The sequence below is a fragment of the Patagioenas fasciata genome, chromosome 5 (assembly GCF_037038585.1).
Source record: "Patagioenas fasciata isolate bPatFas1 chromosome 5, bPatFas1.hap1, whole genome shotgun sequence".
Taxonomy (NCBI): domain Eukaryota; kingdom Metazoa; phylum Chordata; class Aves; order Columbiformes; family Columbidae; genus Patagioenas; species Patagioenas fasciata.
In genome coordinates this window covers 11,479,298-11,500,611 of record NC_092524.1, presented here as the reverse complement: position 1 = coordinate 11,500,611, position 21,314 = coordinate 11,479,298, and the positions used below count along the sequence as shown (strand labels likewise).

The following is a 21,314-nucleotide window of genomic DNA, read 5'->3' as shown; positions in this document are numbered from 1 at the left end:
AGATATTAGAAAAATACAATTCTGTTGCACCTGTGGTTTGGTCCCATACAGCAATTCAGTAGAGTCAAACCCTTTAGTTGTGTTTTAGTCATACTGGGGTGAAATGCAAACATAAATAGGACTAAGGAATCTCTTTGATACCTTAATGAGCTCCTGGTATTCCAATTCTACCTCACATTTTTTAAAAAAAGAAAAATTATGGCCTAATTCTGGAACAATTTCTAAATAACTATCAGTTCGATGAAACACAAAACTGATGTCCTCTTCAGCCACATACCAAATTCACTCTTGGCATGAAATTAAGTCTGAAGAAATTATTGGCATAAGAGATGGAAATCCAGGCAGCCATAATAAGTATCCTAAACACTGCCTTTGATCCATGAAAGCCAACTAACATTCCTTCCAAAATGAATGTTGCCCCAATATGTTCTATTCTTTTGAAAAACTAACTATTCTGACAAAGCTTGTGCTGGTCCAATCATGATCACACAAAGGAAGAAGTTTAATTAATGCAAAACTCCCAACTAGAATCTTTCAGGTCTATGCTTTATGGAAGAAAGAGAAAAGTTAAAGTAATATTACAATGGAAAACATGAGAAAGTCCAGTGGGTTATGATGTCTCTAATACTTTATATAAACCTCTCTACTAAGAGGGAAAACATACACTCCTTACATAAACTGGTGCAAAGGAAAAAGATAATTTAAGGGAAACAGGAAATTTGGGTTGAATTTGGCAGATGCCAGCTTTTAACAAAGACTTTTGGTACATATATTATCTTTCAAATTACTTATTTACATTTTTAAATCACTTTCATACCATTCAGAATCTGCTTCTTGACATACAGTAATTAAACTGAACTAATAAAATATCAGAAAACCATTCACATCCTGAGACTTCTGATTCAATTGTATCCCGATTTAGTCTAGAAAAATAAGTATTTCTATCTAAAATTTCTTATGCAGAAAGCCTAGCTGCATCAACTCACATGTAGTATGTGTGTTTTGGGATTTGAAGAGGCCAACAACACCTTTTCCATGAAAGCCGCCAGATCTAAGTAGAAGGGTACTGTTTTTAGTGTTCTTCCAGCAGACAACTGGCAGGCGATTGTGGCGGTAACAGCGAGCAACTCTCTGCAGACTGCTGTCTTGGACAGACTGAGGTACTACCAGGAGTCCAGGGTAACTGCATTGGCAAATGAAGAAGAGTTAAAATTGCTTTCAAAATTTTAATCAACAAAAAACATTCCTAAAATTAGAAGTTGAATATAAATCTTAATGAAAATACACCTTATTTTTTAATTAGTAACTCTCACTCTTCGTCCAATCCTAAAAAATACATTAATTTGTAAAGAAAACTACATTTTAAAAACAACCTTCATTATGAAAAATTTGTAAGGCTATCATTACTAGTCTCCAGTTAAGGTTATATTTGATTTGGTAATATTTTTCTTCTTAGTATATGTCTTTTCTGTCAGTATAATGAAGCCATATTTTTGAGCATGACAGAAAAGAGAATTTTGAGTCATGCAAATGATGCACTAGTTTTGTTTTGACACTTGTAGATGAAATATGAGAACTGAAAGGAAAGAATGTTAGATTGCCTAGAGTATCACAACTAAAACAATAGTTTTTGGTTTATGTCAAAATACATTTAAATTTTACAGTCAGATTCCTTGGAACACTGTATTTCAAACTGCATTTTTGTGTACTTTTTAAAACACTACAATACACTGAGAGAATAACAAATTCACTGATACAATAGCTTTAAAAATAGAAAACCCAGCAAGATGGTAGTTATGGTCCTATTAGTGAAAGAAGGCTTCAAGCAATATGAAAGATTATTTTCTATCTCCTCCAAAAAATATCCAAGTGCCAATATCATATGTTAAGAAGAAACTAAGACAAGAAGCAGGGAAAAGTTAGTACTTACTAAACAACTTTGTTCCTCTACAATATACACTGTTCCTGAAAGTTTAGTTCTTTGACAATTACTGAACTGCCCTCAAACATAATCCATCTACATAATATTTATGATCTATTTCTTAAAACACAGTAGCAAGATTAATATGGCATTAGATAAGTATTTATATACTGAAGTTTTTAATCCACTCAGATATTAATTATATTTAAAAAAAAAATCCTACAGAATATTAAAAACTGGTGGTTTTAGGGGAGGAACGAGTTGTCAGCATAATGTTCAAAGCATAACGAAAATTCACAGATTTAATCCCTTCATTTGTGTTGTACTCAATGGTGGCTAAACAAAACCAGTTGTTAGTCTGTTACTCTAGATATGTCAGAAAACGAGAAAGGACCTAGTATTTTCTTATGTGCCCTTCTTCCATGGAGAAATGGTGAATTTTCTTATGTGCCCTTCTTCCATGAAGAAATGGTGATTTCATTATCCATAATGAAAGCAATGACTGGCCAAAACTGGCTTTAGAGAATGCAAATGCTCTTCTGATATGAGTCAGGCAGATATGCTTTTACATTACAAACAATTTTTGTGGGTAGTGGTAGTTAACTACATTAGCTTTTGGAACAAAAAAGCAATTAGTAACATTCATGTGTTAAAACACAGCACGTGGCATTCAGCACCTGATACAAACTTTTAAAGCAGTGTAGATACCTTCATTATTTCAATTTTAAAACATGTTTTTTATTTGAAGAAAAGAGTTATGTATAATTGTTTCTGAGGCTTGCTTTTTTATTTAGGAAAAGAATAGAATTTATATGTAAATATATGACAAATAATTTCCAGTACCCACACAACAAGTGCCAGAAACCATACCAAGAGAGTGAGTTCTACCAGCTAACTTTGTTTGTCAAGTCAGAAAGCTGAAAAATAGGCTAATGATTTAGACATCAGTGTAGAAAGCCAAGAGAGAGAAACTCCTTCAGAAGGCAATCCTGAGTATCTAGGTTAGCTTCTTCCAAAAGTCCAGGTGGGCTCTCTTTCCATGGGCTATAGGGAAAACCGAGGAAGGAAGGCTTGTGTTGTCTGACATAGCTTCTGGGGCAGCTCTGAAAGCCGACTCCCGGCTACCATTGCTGGCACTCTTTCTGAATGTAATGAATACATACACAGCCACCAGCAGACAAATCTCTGAGCAGAATACAAATAGTTTCAAGGTCACTGGTTGAACACTGCTAATGTAAACAAAAATTTTCTCAGAATAAGTTGCTTAAATGGATACACCATGTGGTATGTGTGTTATGCCATCTTTATTTTCAACTACTTGACTGAACTGGTAAACTCACCTCCTGCAAAGGGAATACATCCTGTTCAGTGCAGTTATCCTTAAGTATTCTGTTTTTGAGCGAGAAGAGTTACTGCTGATGGTCCCTAGTCCCAAACGTTGGTAGTCTCTGAAACAAGCTCTTTCTACTAATTGCTCCATTGTTGATTTTTCTGATGCTTTTAGGGTACCACTTGTGTGCAGCTCGCTGTCATCTGAAACTGAAGTTAAACATCTTTAAGAGTTTGCTATTTGGGAGGCCAGCAGTTACACAGAAAACAATGCTGTTTTCTTCAGAACAAAGTATTAGTTTGTCTTACAATCAGTGACGAATTACAAGAACCAATACATACAAACCACAGTTTATAGAAACTATAAGCAATAAAATAATATTTTAGTCAGGAAATCCGAATATATCACACAGTTACCTACTTCACTTGTCATTGGCATCACTGACAACTCCCTTGCTAAAATCCTGGATAATGTAATCTCATCTATTCATTTGAACTGAACCAAAGGCAGATAATCTTTCAACAATTTATGAAAACCTGTTAAACTCATAACTGCTATACAGAGATGTACACAAGACAGAAAAAAGAAAAATGTACACATAAATACATTAAACATCCACAATAAAATGGACCTCGCAACTCTTTTAAACTATCTTCAAAAGATGCAACAATCTTTTTAAGGCTTAGTTCAAACAAAAAACCATGGGTTTGTGTCATAATTTCACAACTGATAAGTGTTGGTTGCTTAATGCCTCAGTTTCAATGTCAAACGGTAGCTTCCTTCAGCCATGCACATCGGCTGCACTTTCCAAAGCAGAAAAACCTTTAACCATGAGAGATAAAAACCATCACAAGTTCCAACTACACTGAAATCCAAGTCAAGCAAGGTCTCTGTACAAAACCTGCCACCTGCCTGTTATTGACACTTCCAGCTATTTCAAAATACTTCCAAAAGCAGATTTACTGTTCACAGCATGTATCGGTTACTTGCTACCACCTCAAACATTGAAATATGTGCATATGAGGGGAAGTATTTCTTCAGGAATGAGGCACTGAAAAGTATATAAGGATTTAAATTTAAACCAGGACTTTACAAGACTGGAAATTAAAATTATTTAAAAAAATAAAAATTATGATACAACTAAAATATTACTGGCAGTAGATAATATTCAGAATTTACAAGAGTAGAACCCACATACATTTTTTTTGTATCTTAGCATGAGAGCTAAATGATTAATTCTATTGCCACTGCAGCTTATCAAACAAAACCAACAGTTCTCTATTTAACCTAAATAATAAAGAGTTTAAGGCTGTGGATACCTCCTATTTTTTCTGTGTTTTCCTATTTGTCATGATAAGAAAGAAGGTACAAAACATTTACGAGGATTTAACAATTTTGAATGGAAAGCTGTTACTGACTCAGATAAGATGAGGGTGCATTTTTAAAAATATTTTTTTCTAAATGCATTTTTCTCTCATGAAAGCAGCTATATTGGTGATCAGAATTTGCAAAACATCTCCTGTGTGTAAAAAGCTAAGAGATAAGAGCTCATATTGATGTCTCTAACCTGAAAAGGGAAATGAAGATATTTTGCTGTCTCAAGTTGGATTTTTTTTTTTTTAATTATTTTGAGAAGAAGAGGAATAATCCCTCTATTTTACTGTTCCTGTTTATTGCTTGTAAAAGTGGATTTTACAGCCTCCTATTTTATGGAACACAACAGTATGATCACCTATAGTAAACAGAATTTAGCAGTAATGAAATTCTAAACTCTGAACACGAAAAGATGGGGGGGAATCAGAGGCAAATTAGGTGTTCATTAGCAACAACTAATAACTTGAGTTCTGTGCCCAGTTTTGGAAATCACATTGCAGGTTACATGTGAACCAGCTAAAGAGGGCTGAGAAAAGAGCAATGAAGATGATCAGCAATCCACCAAGACTAATAAACAAAGAACTGAAAGAACTGCAGATATTCAATAACTAGAAAAGAACAGAGAAATATTACAGTAGACCATAAGTACATTAAGTACTGCAATCAGAATGAAGGGAATAATCTCTTCTATATGTATATGGTGGCAGAATAAGAACTGAAGGCTTTAACTTATGGCAAGGAAATGTTTAGTCCCGAATATCAGAAAGTTGCTTGGTTTTCTCCAGCATTAGGGATGGTTAAAGCACATGTACAAATTGCCTAGAGTTGTGGAACCTTCATCTTTGAAAACGTCTAAGAAACAGTTAGGTAAATATCTCTGAGGAACAGATTCAGTATGTGGATCTTGCCTTGGGGCAGAGAGATGGAACACATGATCTCCTGAAGTTCCTTCCAACCCTGTCTTTAACATTTCTTTTTTTTAAGACACCTGCTGCAGATAGTTCACATCTGCTTCATTGCTGGTATAGCTGCATAGTTTCCTATACTTCGGCTTTTTGAGACTTGCAAACAAAAAGTCATTCACAGAAGTCAATACAGAAGAAATTGCAGGGATTAAATAGCAAATTTCCTATGGCTATTTGTACTGTGTCTGAAATAGTCACTACTCTTGTCAGCTGACTATACCTGACCTGTCAGAGCAGCATGGAGAGAAAAAACAAACTGTTACATTCCCAGTCACAACATCTGGAAAGCAGCAGGTAGGAAGCCCCACAATTTACATTTTTGGTTGTTTGTTAGGGAATGAAAAAAGTGACTATCACTAATGTTCATATAACACCTGTGTTCATGGAAGAATATAGTTGTTTTGTACATCAGCAGTGCAAAAACTCTTAAAATTTCTTCATCATCAAGAGAAGTATGAATACACAGATATGATTGTGCTTGGTGTCTCTGGGTGAAAGACACAAAATCATCCAACAGTCACAAAGGTACAGACAGCAGAATTGCTTCTGTCCCAAAGAATATGCAACATCAGAATGCATACTAAGTCAGCACTTAAGGAAGATGCTGGAAATTCAATTTAGAACATAATTTTTCAGCACTGTAAAGACATTCAGTGTTTTGTAATCCTTTCTTTTTGCCCTTTTCCCCACCATCTGGAATGAAAGAAGAAAATCAATATTTTTTTAGCTTTCCTGGAATGGCTTTCCTCCATTATGGAGACAGAGCAGTAACACCGTCCTGCTTCAGGCAACTGTTAGGTATCTATTCATAAGTCACCTAAGTTGCCTTGTTCACTGACCAAATATTCAAAAGGAAGATCTGGTTTGTTTGATGTTTTGAAGAAATTAGTAGTGTCTGATAAACACTTTATTATCTGAAATTTTTTTTTTTTTTTTTTTTTAAAAAAAGAAAGAATGGTATGACAAAACAATACCTGTTTATGTACAGGAGAATCTGGTTCCCTCTAGTGGTTTATTATAAATTAGCACTGGTCCAGATAAGGATTTACTGACAGCAGCACATGGTAGAAAAAGAAGTATTTGGAAGAAAGTCAAACTCCACACCGTTATATGAACTATACAAAGTGCCCAAATCGCTTTCTATGTTCTGTCCCCAAATCTTTTCAACCAAAATTTGGAATAGTGGTACTCTCAGTAGTAATGACTTCTGCTGCTTTCAGAAACCATTTGTTGCTTCCGCATCCACGAAAGTCTCCCACAGTATCTGCTCTTTATTGAATTTCACCAGCTACTGCTTTCTTATCATAGACTACCTCCAGATGTCATGATGTCTAAAGAGAAGTGGAAGCTACAGCATGCTTCTGTGCTGTTCCATCTACATTATTATGATGTAAAAAATGATAAAAAGATACTATCTTAAAATAGTTTGATAACTAAAAAAAATAATTACCTAATATTTTGCTTTACCAATGAATGAACTTCCTCTTTTGCCTCATCATCACAAAAGAAAACAGTTACTTAATGTACATATTTGTAACCTTTCTCCTTCCAGTCAAGGAAGACTGCCATTTCTTCTTGAAGATACTACTTATTCAATATGTTGGAATGGAAGCATAACAGGATGCAGTTATCAACCAACACAGAAAAAAAAAAGGCGTTACCATTACCAGAGATATCATCATCTTCATTCCAGCCTGGGCGATTCCCTCTTTCTTCCACTATTGTGCCCGTCTTCTTCTTTAATAAATATTGGCGTCCAATTGTCATCTTCCCAGCACGCTTTGCCCCTTTCACAATGCTTTTTGAGAAGGTACTGTAAATTCACAGCAACAAAAATATTTAGAAAAATGTTTATGTGTCTCCACAATAGCACATACAGATTATTATGATGAACCCACTTACCCAAATCTGTTTAATAATTTTTCATTTAATGTAATAACAAAAATTGTAACCTCCAGAAAAATCACATCCTATATTAATTTTTAAATGCCAATTATACTATTTTGAGAGAAATTTGTGTCTGTCTAATGGCAATGAATAAGCAGCCATCATCTTTCTTTAGGTATTTGTATTTTGCTAGCAATGTGCTAAATCTACAAAGTTGACAAAGTAAAGGCAGGCAAGAGAAATTATCTTAAAGTTCTAAGATTCCCTGACTAGCCTGGGATTCTGCTTTCCTGTGTCAATAATGCAATAATCAACAGAGAATCACAGGAACTACCACTCTCGAATAGACTAATGATCTAGTAAAAATCTAGTCTAGTAAAAATTAACGTATAACACAAACTTCAAAACAGGACACAAAGCTCAAACTTCAGATCAAAAACCACTAGGACAACTGTACAGACTGCACCGAGGGTAAAATTAATTCCAACTCACATCAGGTTATTAACCTATGAAGTAGTACACAAGAAATCTGGGTTTTATTTTGGCATAATTTGCATAGCTGAAGATGCTACTTACACTGTATGTGTTTCAAAATGTAATGACAAACTTGTTCAAATTTACTGCAGCCAGAAATTTCGGTAAGTAATAAATTCCTATACTAATCTATCTTTTATTCAATAGCAGAATAGCTATCAGTTATTTTGACTTTCCTGAAAGCTGCTTGAATAATCTGCATTTCTGCAAAGCTGTCAGATTGTTCAATGCATTTGACTAACACTAAACAAGAACATCAGTAATAAAATAATAATGACTATACCGGAATGAAGTGTTCTTTTCTTTTTGTTTTGGTAAAATTATCTGTGGTGCTGTTTGCCCAGCTGCAAATGCAAAAGTGCTGAAGATAGATTGAGGATAACGGAACTTCATTAATTGTTTCTTAAATATTTCCACCACTTCAGGACTTACTTCTTCATCAAATGCTACTTTAATTAACTGCATATTAAAGACATGACATGTTAGAAATGGCAAAAAAAAATAGAATTAAAGAAATTAAAAGATCCTAAAACAGATCAGCAAAATCCCCATATTTACGCATTACTATGCCCATTGGAAAAAACAAATACAAGTACATATAGCTTAATGATTTTGAGGGATATTACACAGTTTATTATTTTTTAATTTAATTTTTACATTTATGCCCTCACACTAAAGCATCTAGAATTCTCATAATATCAAACTCAAAATATGTTGGTAAATGCAAGCAGTAGTGCTGGCACTAAGACATCTCCAACAGTTCCAACACCAGTCATGTGGGACAGCTTAGCTTGGAAATACTCTGTCAGCTCAGCCCGTACGCTGGGAACTCAGGTTGGTAATGCACTTCAAAGACTCTCACCAAACCAACGATTCCAGCATTCATACATCACAATGATTATATTTTCATTACTTAGTCATTCCAATTTTTGCCTCATCTTGCAAAGTATAGAAATGTAATAGTGAAATCTGAACCTCAATAAAGAACTAACCTTGTGCTATTCAATATTGATCCATCCGATCCACTAAAAATGCTTTTTGAAAGGTTTTGAGGAAAGAAAAAAAAAAAATCCCATCCCACCATGCTCAGCCAAAAGGATGACAGCAATGACATCAGCAATTGGGGTGATGAGGCAGGGGAAGAAAATAGAGAAAGAAAATAGGGAATCCATAAAAAGGGCCCAAAAGAACTTTAAGAATTTGCGAAATGCAAACAAAGAAATATCCCAGAGCTTTATTTCTGAGTGCATATGCATACACCTTTCGAATGTCTTTTGTTTGCCATCTAGAAGGTAGATTTCATAATTGCTTTTTTAATTCCACTTGTTTCGTAAATATTTTCCAAATGACTAATAACTCTGTTGTTCTAGGACCTCCTTGAATGGAGCCTTGAATCTTTTTGGGGTTACAGTGATTTGAAGTTTTAAAGATATTAAATAGCATAACTGCAGCCAAAACATTCTGAAAGTCATAATTAATAAAGAAAGAGGAGGGGCTATTTCACACTGCATTGAATTCTAGCTGTTACAAAAGGACCAGAAAGTAAACCGTTTGCTGATTGTTTTTGTTCTCATAACCTAATAGAAAACTATTCTAAACAAAAGCAAAGATGATGTTTGACCAGAATCCAGCACCAAAAACACTGAGCTGTGTCTGTATTTAGCACATCATTGAAGCATGCTAACTATTCTGGTAAAAACAATTCTGGAAAATAAAAGTCCTCATGAAGTCCTCTCAAAAGTCCACAAAAAGAACTTTATTTCGCTTGTTTTACTCAGTTGTGCTTTTGAATAGGATATTGAAAGGATGATTAGCTAAATAATGTCCTTTACTGTTAGGAACTAGAAAAATGCTGATTATCTATTTTATTATGTTTTCAAATATTAGAGTTACTGTTCACAATAAAAATATACTTCTGCAGTCAGCCAACCCAACAAAATATTAAATATCTTAAGTACTGCAATCTGCTTTCAGTCCGTGATATGAAATTCTTCGCCTTCAACTTTCTACCTCCTAGGGTTTGACCCCAGTTAAGATCGCTACCAAGAAGAAACATTTAAAGAAGACTTCATGAGGGCTAATTCTTAAAAGTGCAGCTCTGTCGATGGTTCTGCAGTACACGCTCCTGCTGAACACACTGAGGGGGATCCCACAGACAGAAAACCACCTGGATATACGGAGGCTCTTTGGTTCTGGTGGTTAGCCTAAAGATTCCTGAAAGTACAGCTTCCATGTGAGATGCACCAAGACTTTCTGCCATGGATTTTTACAGGAAGCTGGTAAAGTGACAAGTATTGAGAAGAAAGCAATATTTATAGGTTTTCCATACTCTTTACATGTAGCTGGAGGAAAGAGAAAGCATTTATCCACTGGCCTGCCCAGGTCTCTACTCACATGAAGAGATCTTGGAACCCACATAATCCATTAATGGATACAAAATAGAAAGGGAGGGAAAGGAGTAAAAGAAATGAAATCTAAAAATGGTAACCCTCTGTAAATATAAAGAGGGCTAAGAAATGCCAGTGTTTCTATGAGAGAACTGAACTCTGTATTGACTTCACAAGGCAGAAAACTGAACTCTTCACAAACACCAGGACAAAGTGCTGCTCATAAATATTTTGAGCTTTGTTGTCACATAATTTTTTACAAAACTTCCTTTTACCTGAAAGGTGGCTGAAGTGATCTGCAGTCCTTCCTGCATACTCTGCTGCAGTTGGTTCTGTATAGTGATTTTCTTCTCCTTCGTAACAGATGCAATAGGAAAGCTCCGGATCACTGTCTGCTCTCCAACTGAGGGCCATAAAATTGTATTTACAGATACTTGTTAGATCAAAGAACCAGCTCTGTTTTGATTACATTGTACTTTGAATAGACAGGAATGATTAGGTACAAAGCAACATGAAAATAATGGTACAGAATTAATTTCAATTGGTAAATTCCTAAAGTATTACTTGTAATCTGAATTTCAGATTAATTTCAGCTGGGATTATTAGAAAAATAATCTCCTTCATTCTGAGTCTTTCTACACAATAAAAATGCACCTCCAAAATCTGTGTTGGTAGGGGGTGAAGAAACACTTTTAAGCTCATTCAAATTTCAGAATGCATGATAAAATTTATAAACAACAAATTATATACACCAATATCTTTATACATGACCATGAACCTTCCACAATAAATTTATACTTCTGAATGACAATCTGCTTAGAAATGGCAGATGGCAAAATATGAAAATTTGCCATTAGAAGAGTTATTTCTATTATATATTAAATAGAATACTGAATTTGTTAATAATCATTTTAGGGAGAATGCTAACTCAATACTTGTCATTTCACACACTTCTGGTGGCTGAAAAAAACTGTTTAACGAAAAGCTAGCGGTGGTGGAAGCTGCAGTTCTCACACAGTATATATGTTCTCTCTAAGAGAGAACATATATACTGTGTGAGAACTGCAGTTAGCATAGTAATGCTGCTTTACAGAACAATGTTCTCTCTTAGAGAACTTTACAGATGGAACTGAGATATAAAGATACTAAGCATTTTGCCCACTCAAAACAGAAAGTCTATGGAAATTACTGAAGTGTGGTCAGGAATGTCCTTACTTTCTGACTCTAACTTTAGGTAGTCTGTAAAAGTCCATAACACCAAGTGACAGTCTACTGAAGTTTCCTTTAAGACAAGTACATATTTTGATTTTATATTACATAAATTACAGCACTCTAAGTACCTACCAATATACAGGAATAAACAAACACTTTGCATCTAATGCCTCATCTAAAGAAATTAGTTCTAGTTAAGTTAAAAGTAAAATCAAAATCAATCACAGTCATATCTAGTGATAAAAACCTATATTAAGAGATTACTCTTATCTGATCGACATGAAAAATTATACTGCGAGGTATATACATTTTGACATTGATGCTTGAATAGGTGGATAGGCCAGCTCAAAGTCCTGCTTATCTGTAGGAATACAGTTATCACCGTTTAATTTTTCTTACCCAGTTGATCATGAGGAGTGCCTTTAAATATAATTCGATAAGTAGTAAGGAACAAAGCTCCTTCAGCAGGGAGGATGTGAGGACCTCCAAGCAGTCCTCCTGTAGCTTCCTCTCTGCCATCAGGATCCAGTAGCACACGGAGACCTTCACAAACAAATTCTTCTCCTGGCAGTAAAGCTGGTCGTAGAATTTTGGGCTGATGCAAATAAATGAAAGTGTTAGTGTAAGGGTGATACCAGTGTTATACCTCAGTCTAGTTATAATATATAGCTTAAAAAGCTAAACAAAAGCTTCAAAACAAAATTGTTATGAGACTGAGCACAAAGAAGGGAGATGGAGTTTGGACGCAACTAAGAGAAATAGATCTCAAAAAAGAGTGGGCACGCAACAGCTTGTTTATGATCAGAAGTTTGGCTCTACTACTTTCATAAGTTCATATTTCATGAGACCAAAGCCAAACACTTTAATCACTGGTGGAAATTTTGTTTTAGTGTTTTGATGTTTCCTCCTAACATTATGAGGGGGGGAAAAAAGATTACTAAATTGCATGATTCTAATACTTGTAAAGAATACAAATATGTTTCATAATACTTGCCTTCTGTATTGGTGGAAGCCGCCTACTCTCACGATGGACAGCCTCCAAGGTCTCTATGTGCATTGCTACAATGCCTGGAAAGCAGTAATACCATAAACAAAGTATCATATAATATGCAAGTTACCGTTTAATTAAAACTCTGATATTCTGAAATTCTCAAATTTAAACATCAAGGGAATCATTATTTGAAATTCAACAGCAATTACAGTCTAGAAAAGAAATCTAACCATCTAACTTCACTGAAAGTAAATGAAAGTAAAAAGTGCATTTATCTCACTAGGAAAAGAATGAAAAAACCATTTTTTGGTCACAATTCTTACCTGGTATCATGCAATGAAGACTCTTGATGTGATCCTGTGTAACTCCGCTCTCTGTGCAAACCTTGTCAATAAATCTGGTGATAAAGCGTACAACTGCATTTGCAACATCATTGTTCTCAGAGTCCTCAAATCCACTTTCGGTGTCATAACTGTCTGCAACACTCCCTGCAATACTGTACATAAACAAAAGGAATTTCAAGTGTGAAAAATTCAGCTGGTGAGGCACATGTGATACCTGGCTAGAGACAGACAAGCTGTGGGTTTCTTTTCTTGTTATAGTATATAAACGTTGCTAAAAGCATATGGAGGTACCACAAGTATACCGTATTTTCAATCCCATTAACACTGTCAGAACTGCATGGAGAACTTTCCCTCCATGAGTCCAGCACAGGCATGCCTAGCCCACAAGAGAAAAAAAGGCTGCCTGGAAGTGAGTTCTATGTCTTCTCTTCATAGAATCAAGTACATTGTTTGCAAGCCAAGGTAAACAAATATCCAGTTACATACAGAAAGACATATTAAACAAATACTTTGGTGGCAGAGCAAAGCATACAAAAGCTAAAAAGATTATAAGATGCGGTTTTTGTGCATCAGATAAAAAATGCAGGCAAGTCAGTGGGAGATGTACTTTTCATATCTAAAAATGCCTCTCATAACAAGATCAAGGACCAGATTCACACATGGCAACATACACTGCAACCTGTCTACTGAGCGTGTCCTAATGCCCAAGTTTTGAGGTGTTTAGTCAGCAGAAACGAGTAGCCATGGGGAGTCTGATACTGACAACCTGCCTTTCTTTCACTTGATGTCAGTGTTCTCACGTAGCGTTCTACTATTTTATCAGGTGGGAATTCTGACAGATCATAGCTGATAACGAAGACAACAAATAGCGAGGGAGGAAGGCTTGTTATGAAATGCCCTGGATTTGCATGCTAGGGAATGTAAACTGGTGTTATCCTCCTCCTTAGTAATTTAACCTTTGCCACAGTGGCTTAGCCCTCTTGTTTTTTCTGACCTCAGTGCCTTTCTTCCTTGCAACTGTTGCACAGAAATGGTGATTTTATGGATGCTGTACAAATGCTTTCTTGATTTTAGGTTCATACACTGTTTTTTTCAAGTTCTATAAAAACTAACAGTAATTTTCAGGCTGCTCTTTCCTTTCTAGCCATACCCTATGTTTGTCTTAAATATTTCCATTACTAGATTAAAAATTCTTACTGCGATAATAAAATTTTTATGTTCCTTTAAACGGTGGAAAACTACTCCAGATTAAGTTCTGTTATTTAAAAGGAATCATGTTAGACATATGTTCTCCTTAATTAATGGAAATAAAAAGAGAAGATACTGAAATAATCTGGTATTTAGAATAAGTCCTGAAAACCAAGAGCCTTTGGAAAATTGTGGCCCGTTCTGATTACCACTGAACATGTGTACCCACCTGTTTGTGACAATACTGTTGCTTCCACTCTCCCAGTCACCAGTAGCTGATGTTCTCAGTAACTTGTTCTTACTGGTATCCAGCGGTACTAGCAGGTAGACCATGAGGTTAGCAAAATGAATGGCCTGACTGAAAACTGTACTTTCCTCATTCTGGACTAGCTCCTGCTGCGTTTGCTTATTAAGAGTTGGCCACAATCGCAACTGCTCAGCAGCCAGGTCCATCGCTGTTTTATCCTGGTCTGGACCTGCAGAATTTTTCTCCTAGAAAACATATAGAAAGCAATATAAAGACTTAGAAGAAATAACAAAGCTATAACTTAAAACCAATGTTTTGTCAAAATTATGTTAAAATGTTTATTAAACTTCTTCAGTTAAACTATATATTATTTTAAAAAGAAAAAGCAAATAGCTACACTCAATAGGGTTTAAGGAGAATTATGATTATAATAACTGAGGTTTGAAGGTAGTTTACTGAGATATGCGAGTAGCACCATGTGGACAGATCTAAATAACAAAATTTCCTTCAAGAACTTTTTTCTTCTGTATGGTCTTCCATGTTTCTTCAGAGCGGTTTACTGATTTTAATAAAGCTGTTCTCCTTAGCTTATCCAAGTAGGTCACATAAGAACAAGCATAAATCAGATTGAGAAATGACATGCAGCTCATTGTTTGATGCAGGTGATATCCTCCAAATTCTGAGGATGTTGAGGTGATTTCCTCAATATATATTCATTTATTTATATTTCATATAAATCATTTCCAGCTGAAACATTCATGTTTTTACATGTCAGAGTCCAATTCTAGCATTTGCTTGAAGCAACTAGGTAGATGGCATATGGTCAAATTATATTATAGCCTGAGGAAATTAGAATAAAGGAATTTGGCAGCTGATATTAGTGACCTGAAGCCTGATGTTAAATTATCAAACGACAAGGTACCTTGTAAATGTTTGTTGCATACTAAGTTAAAGTTGGGCTAATTTTCCATATAAACACATGTGAGGGTTAAATTAGATGCCCCTTTATAAGTTCTACTGTTCACATTTTTGTTTACATAGTGTCAGGTTGGAAGGGGCTCCCCATTCACCACCCTACAGTACTTTTCTCTTTATGCCTGATACGTCTGACTTGCTTTTTCACTTCTTGATTCTGCCTACATTTCTTGGAATATCTCTGTCTATTTTACTTCCTCTCTTTACAATGCTGTAGGACTCTGGGTCGCACACACTTTTCAGTCACATATTTGATAATTGTATTTTCATACAAGAAGAGTGATAACAAATGGTTCTTCACTGTGTTCTTAAGAAAAAGACCCTACTGTAGTATGCTGCAAGGCTTCCCATTATACTTTCATTTCTGCATTAGAGATGTACTTTCTTCCTACTGAGACAGACAATTTGTATTCTGGAAGATCTCTCCAATTTTAATAAAGCAGACTGAGTGCCATTCAACAGAAACCACCCCAGGGTTTGGTAATAATCTAACAGTGGACACTGGAACTGCTGTTAGTTTAGGTTGTTCATGTACCAGAACTGTCAGTAGTTTATAACATTGCTATACAGTAAGTTAACTACTCTCAGGAAATACATACATCTTAATGTGTGGACAATTACATAAAGAAGTGGTTGCTTGAAAATTCGTAAGAGCAACATCTGCTTTGCAGATAAATGTGTACTCTTGTTATTTTCCGTGTTATTGTATGCTATTTAATATGGCAAAAATGAAAGGAAAAGATGTAAAACTGGAGAAATATAACTTAGGTCTCTATAACTTTGGAGACAATTAAAGGGTGAATAAAAATACTACTATGACATTTACTTTAATATATTCCCCTACCTTTTGTCTGAACTGTACTGCATGGTTGTCGTCTTTGGCTGTAAGGTAGAGGGAGCGAACTTGATTCTGCACGTTGCTATAAAAGGTTGTTTCCCAAAACTGTTGGTTAGTCCAGATAGGATGGTCTTGTACACAGGTGTAAGCAAACTGACTAACTCCAGGTGCTAATTTCTGAAGGCAAAAACATGAAAAATTGACAAACTAGTCTTGTCATTTCATTTCCTTTAAAGGCTACAGCTTGAGAATTGAAATCCATATATAAAAAAATCAGTTGTACAGACTAAAATACGAAATATATACCATCTTTTGTACTGCAATATGGGAAAGAGAATTTATCTCCAATTTTGTGCCATTAAAAGATTAACACAAAGGAAGCTTGTATACAATTCTAATGCCAGGGCAAGACATGACTTTCTTGATTCTCAGTAGAAAAATGAGACCTGAGAGGAAGAATTCTGTTATGATAGTACAGAAAACACTACTAATATAAAATATTTTCCTTGCCAACAAAATAGAGTATTTTAATTGCCTGGTCCTACAACACAGAAATCAGTATTCAAACCAGTGAAAATTATTTCTAATTTTAGTTAAAAGTCAGAACCTGTGGTAATGAAATCTAAAATGATTTTAAGTGGCAACCAAGTCCTTCTAATAAGCTGCATTTGTTGCAGCTTAGATAAATTGTTCTCTTCATTGTTATCTACTGCACTGTATGATCCATAATCCACCTCCTGAAAGAGTAGTAAATTGGGAATGTTCTTTTGAAGCCACAAGGGTCTGGATTCCCATAAAGCCTCAAACGAAACCAGAACTGTTACAGCATTTCTCATGAATGCACCATTTTTTTCAAGTAGGCCTATTTATTTAGGCAGCACTGGTATCCCAGTGAGTTGTTTAATATTTTTGATAAACAAATACAATGAAAAGAAATTTATTTCAATGACCTGAATCATTAAGAATGAAATCTTATTATCATATATTCTTATTTTTTGAAAAAAAGAAGGCCACAAAAAAAACATCTGTGTTGTATACTGCACATAGCAAAAAGGCAGGTAATCTAAACACCTGCTTATGATTATTTCTATGGCAGAACTGAATAATGAAGTACATTATCAGGTGCCTCATTTAATGATTTTCACTCAGACTACTATGCGTATCTGAAATATGCACTACATTGAAACTTTAAATTTTACTTTAATGATTACGTTGTAAACCCCTTTCCTGTAGAGCATAAGTATTACTCTATTTAATATTTATAACTGACCAATTGTACACAACAGTCAGTAAATACAATAATTCCTCAGTCGCCACCCAGGCATTCAATTGGAAGGCTGGGAAATTACAACTGAAAATTTTGAAGTCTGTTTTACAGATTTCTGGTTTTGCGATTCTCCGAACTGTGTTTTCCACACTATGCTCTTCCAAGTACATCATGAACTAAAAGTCCTGATCATGTGCCATGTATTCATTCCCTATCAAAGAGAAGGTCCTTTGAAATGGTCCATTTGAGGAAATGGTATGTGACATGCTACTAAAATTCATCCAACTGAAATACCTTCTTGCGATTAACCATCAAAAACTAAGAAATATAGGAATGAGGAATGTAATCAAAATCTCTTGGTAACCTGGTAAGAAATCTAAATGTGTGGGAGATTCAAATGACATTAAATGTGACTTTGTTTATTCAGTACAGATTGAAGCAGAAGATGGCTGGTTTGTTAAGAGATTCCCAAGTTTCAGTTGGGATGCAGTGTATGGTGGCTCACAGGAAACAAGAACTGATTGCACAGGAGCAGCTCCCGTGCTTGATCCAGCTGTTGAATCTCAGCACACACAGCTCAAACAGTGTCCTGCTGACCTTTGTACTGACTGCTGTGCATCCCTAGAAAAATATCTCAGGCATACAAAATATATGCTAATTCATTACTATATCAACCCTGTTAATTAGCAGGACAACTAACCGTATGTGAAATTGAGTCTTTTAACTGTAAAAATGAGAAAATGTTGAAACAAAAAACATACAGGAGGACTACCCTTACCCTCCTTTAAAGTTACCTCCTTTAGAGTAATCTTTATCCTCTAACAGCTGTACATATTTCACATCTTTCGCCATTGGTAGGTGTGCCCACAGCTAGCTTAAAAAGCTTAGGTTGTTCAGCTGTGGTAATTAACACAGGGCCCACAGAATGGAGTTGGTGCAAACATTCACTTAACTAAAAATCCAGATGCACAAAACCTTGTTACAGAGGAATGAGGACGACAGGTGAATCATAGAATAGAAATATGGATAACACCTCTTGAAAGCAACAGTTACTGCTAAAGCCATATCATGACTTTTATTTACTCTATTTTTTCCATTTGCAGTAATTCTCAGTCAGAATACAGCTGCAAAAAGGGAATATCACATTAAAAAAAACCCAAAAAACCAAACACCACCCCCCCCCAAAAAAAAAAACCACCATAAAACCACAAACAAACAGAACCCCAACAACAATAAAAACCAGCCCCCAAGAGAACAAATAAAACATGTAAATGTCTGTTCAATTCTATGTCATGCCAATTTGTGTAGTAAATGCTGCACAAACAAGTGATTTGACTATCAACCTGTTCAGCTGCCTTTGGTGCCTCAGCCCAAATCAGATAACTGTGTAAACTACATGAACAGCGGGTTATCTTTGGCACAACCCCAAAAAAAAGTTTAAAATCATAACCCTGGGTCCATAGTAACAGTGTTACAGAAATAAAATGAGACAAATGATTTTCACATGGGGACAAACAGGATAGGATAGGAAAGCTGAGGGGCTTTTAAATGCTCTTCCTGTGCTCATAATTTAAAACCTTTAACAGCCATGTACAAAGCACAATTTTTAAAGGATGGAGATTTATGTTCAAATATAAGGACAGAAATCAACACTGACAGTAACTCCTAGGCAAAGTAAAAATAGTTTGTTTACAGAACGATGAAAGAAAATTCATGAAAAAGCTAAGCAATACGAACATTATCCTTCTCATCACCTGTATGTGTTGAAACAAATGGTAGAACCTGCTAGTGGCCAGAACACAGAATCAAAGTCAGGACTTGTAGTTCCAGGCTCAGCTCTGTCAGTTATTTTGGGAAAAATCACTTTGGATTCTCAGCTTGTTTCACTCAGTTTGTTTGTAAAAAACTAATACGAATACCAACCATAAGAAGTGCACTGCTGCTCCTGTGCAGTCAAAATCCATGTCTTGGTACAAATGGATGCATTCCATGAAACTCACAGTTTCTGTATTCTCCACCCTGAGAATGCTTAGTCAGTCCATTTCACTAGAATGAAAACTAATCTAATACATCAGAAGGGTCCCAATGTTTACTGTTTATTCAAAAGAATTTGCTCAGGATTTCTCCAGTTTAAGTAAAACAGTAGTTCAGTGTTTTTCATCATGAAATCCTACGTATATAAAACAAATCTCCACCTATCTTTCCATAGGACAGCTGAACTATACTGATATTTATGTTCCTTCTCCCTGTCCCAATAATTCATTTCTGCCATACAGAATGAATGTAGGAGGCAGCAAAAGAATTTCCTACTTATAAGGGAGGATTTAAGGGGTGACAGCTTAAAAAAGACCTCAGAAGAAAATATGAAATCCTTATTCTAAAGTTGTCTGTATGATAAGTTAAATGAACATTCAGCTGTAAGTAGTAATAACCAACAGAAAATGAGTTAACTTCTGCAAAGGACACCGAGTTCCCTCAGTAGACTAATGGCACTTGAAAAATTCAAGCACTCCTCTCCCAAATTATACTATGTGTGACTACGCAATTTCCTGAATTCAGGAATTACCTTTCCATTACTTCCACCTTACTGAGTGGCACTGGATAATACCTGCCTGGAATTTTCCTGACACTGGATACTTCTGATTCTGAAAATGATACTTGGTGGCTCAGTAAAAAATGTGCAGTTACTGTAAGACTGTAAAACTTACTGTGAGGCGCACGTCCCCAAAGAGCCTCTCTGACATTATATTATTTAGATTGCTTGTTTCTGGAAAAAAAAAGCACGTTTTGTGCTGATCACTCATCAGTCATCATCCTTCACACTACAAAAGCTTAAAGAAGAAAGCAAGTTTATCTAGCAAACCAGATGATCCAGTTATTGAAGTTGGAAAAAAGAGATACAAAACAAAAAGAGTAAAAAACAATATGAATTTATCTGAGACTGCTTGTCTCACAGGATTTTGCTGCACATCTCTTGGCTATGGAAATTAAGGGGCAATGTCAATAGTACTCTATTTTTTAGAGAAATTCTGTTTACTTCAGAAGTAAACTGGATTTTTGTCTCCAATTTATATCCTAGGTTATCGTTCTGGATATTTTTAGTGAGAAGAGGAAGGAAGAGAGGTGAGAAGGAGGTTGCTGCTGAATGCAAAGAATAGTTTCCCGCTCAGCTCTTCGAGGAATCCCTGTGCTATGGGTTATTGGCTTGATTTCTGTGAGAAAGCTATTGCAACACCCTGGAAATTACCCACCGGTCTTCTTTGCATACCAAAGGAGAACATAGAACTTCCCCTCTTTTACTGGGTAAGGTTCGCCCTGGAAGTCTGCAAGTGCAAGCAGGACATCGTGACACTGCTACTTTAAAGAGTTACTCCCCATCTAGGAGCTGTTTATATAGACATTCAGTCAATTACCACCTATTGCATATCATGACTAAGTACCACTTACTGTAGGCAACACACCGCTCCTCCCCAAGAGGATGTAAACCAAGTTCTGCATATGAACATATTCTATGTGCCAGTCCTGCATTCAGACCTATGTTGTGTCCACATAGATATATGGTAAGTTCAAAAAGACTCCAAAGAAGTCCCACAGGATCAACCTATAAAAATTGACCTATTTGTCTATATATTACTTGCATACAACACTGCATCACACCATGCATGAATTTCATTATTTGTCATGGGGCACATTCAAACAAGTGTAAGTGTGTGTGAACATGTTTTCAAGTTTGACTGAGCACTGCATGGATAATATTAGTAAAAAAATTCAATTCAATAAACGGTTTTCCCATTTGGTCTAAAATATAAGATTATACTTGCATGTACTGGACACACAAATACAGGGAAAGGTCA

The 21,314-nt window shown here is 35.5% G+C and overlaps 1 protein-coding gene across 11 annotated transcripts in view; it reads right to left on the bottom strand.

The window, feature by feature from the left end:
* The window catches only part of SBF2 (SET binding factor 2), a 268,580-nt gene that overhangs the window by 41,529 nt on the left and 205,737 nt on the right, over positions 1-21,314 (bottom strand). For 7 of the 11 annotated variants that reach the window (XM_065838442.2, XM_065838445.2, XM_071808910.1 and 4 more), the window contains 10 exons: positions 16,200-16,370; positions 14,363-14,625; positions 12,925-13,097; positions 12,605-12,678; positions 12,010-12,205; positions 10,674-10,801; positions 8,295-8,470; positions 7,252-7,403; positions 3,262-3,460; positions 987-1,183 (listed from right to left, as the gene is read on the bottom strand). In XM_065838442.2, coding sequence (XP_065694514.1) covers positions 987-1,183; positions 3,262-3,460; positions 7,252-7,403; positions 8,295-8,470; positions 10,674-10,801; positions 12,010-12,205; positions 12,605-12,678; positions 12,925-13,097; positions 14,363-14,625; positions 16,200-16,370 — 1,729 coding nt within the window. The remainder of the gene's footprint in view (positions 1-986; positions 1,184-3,261; positions 3,461-7,251; positions 7,404-8,294; positions 8,471-10,673; positions 10,802-12,009; positions 12,206-12,604; positions 12,679-12,924; positions 13,098-14,362; positions 14,626-16,199; positions 16,371-21,314) is intronic. The other 4 variants (XM_065838444.2, XM_065838446.2, XM_065838448.2 and 1 more) reach the window with 1 other exon arrangement.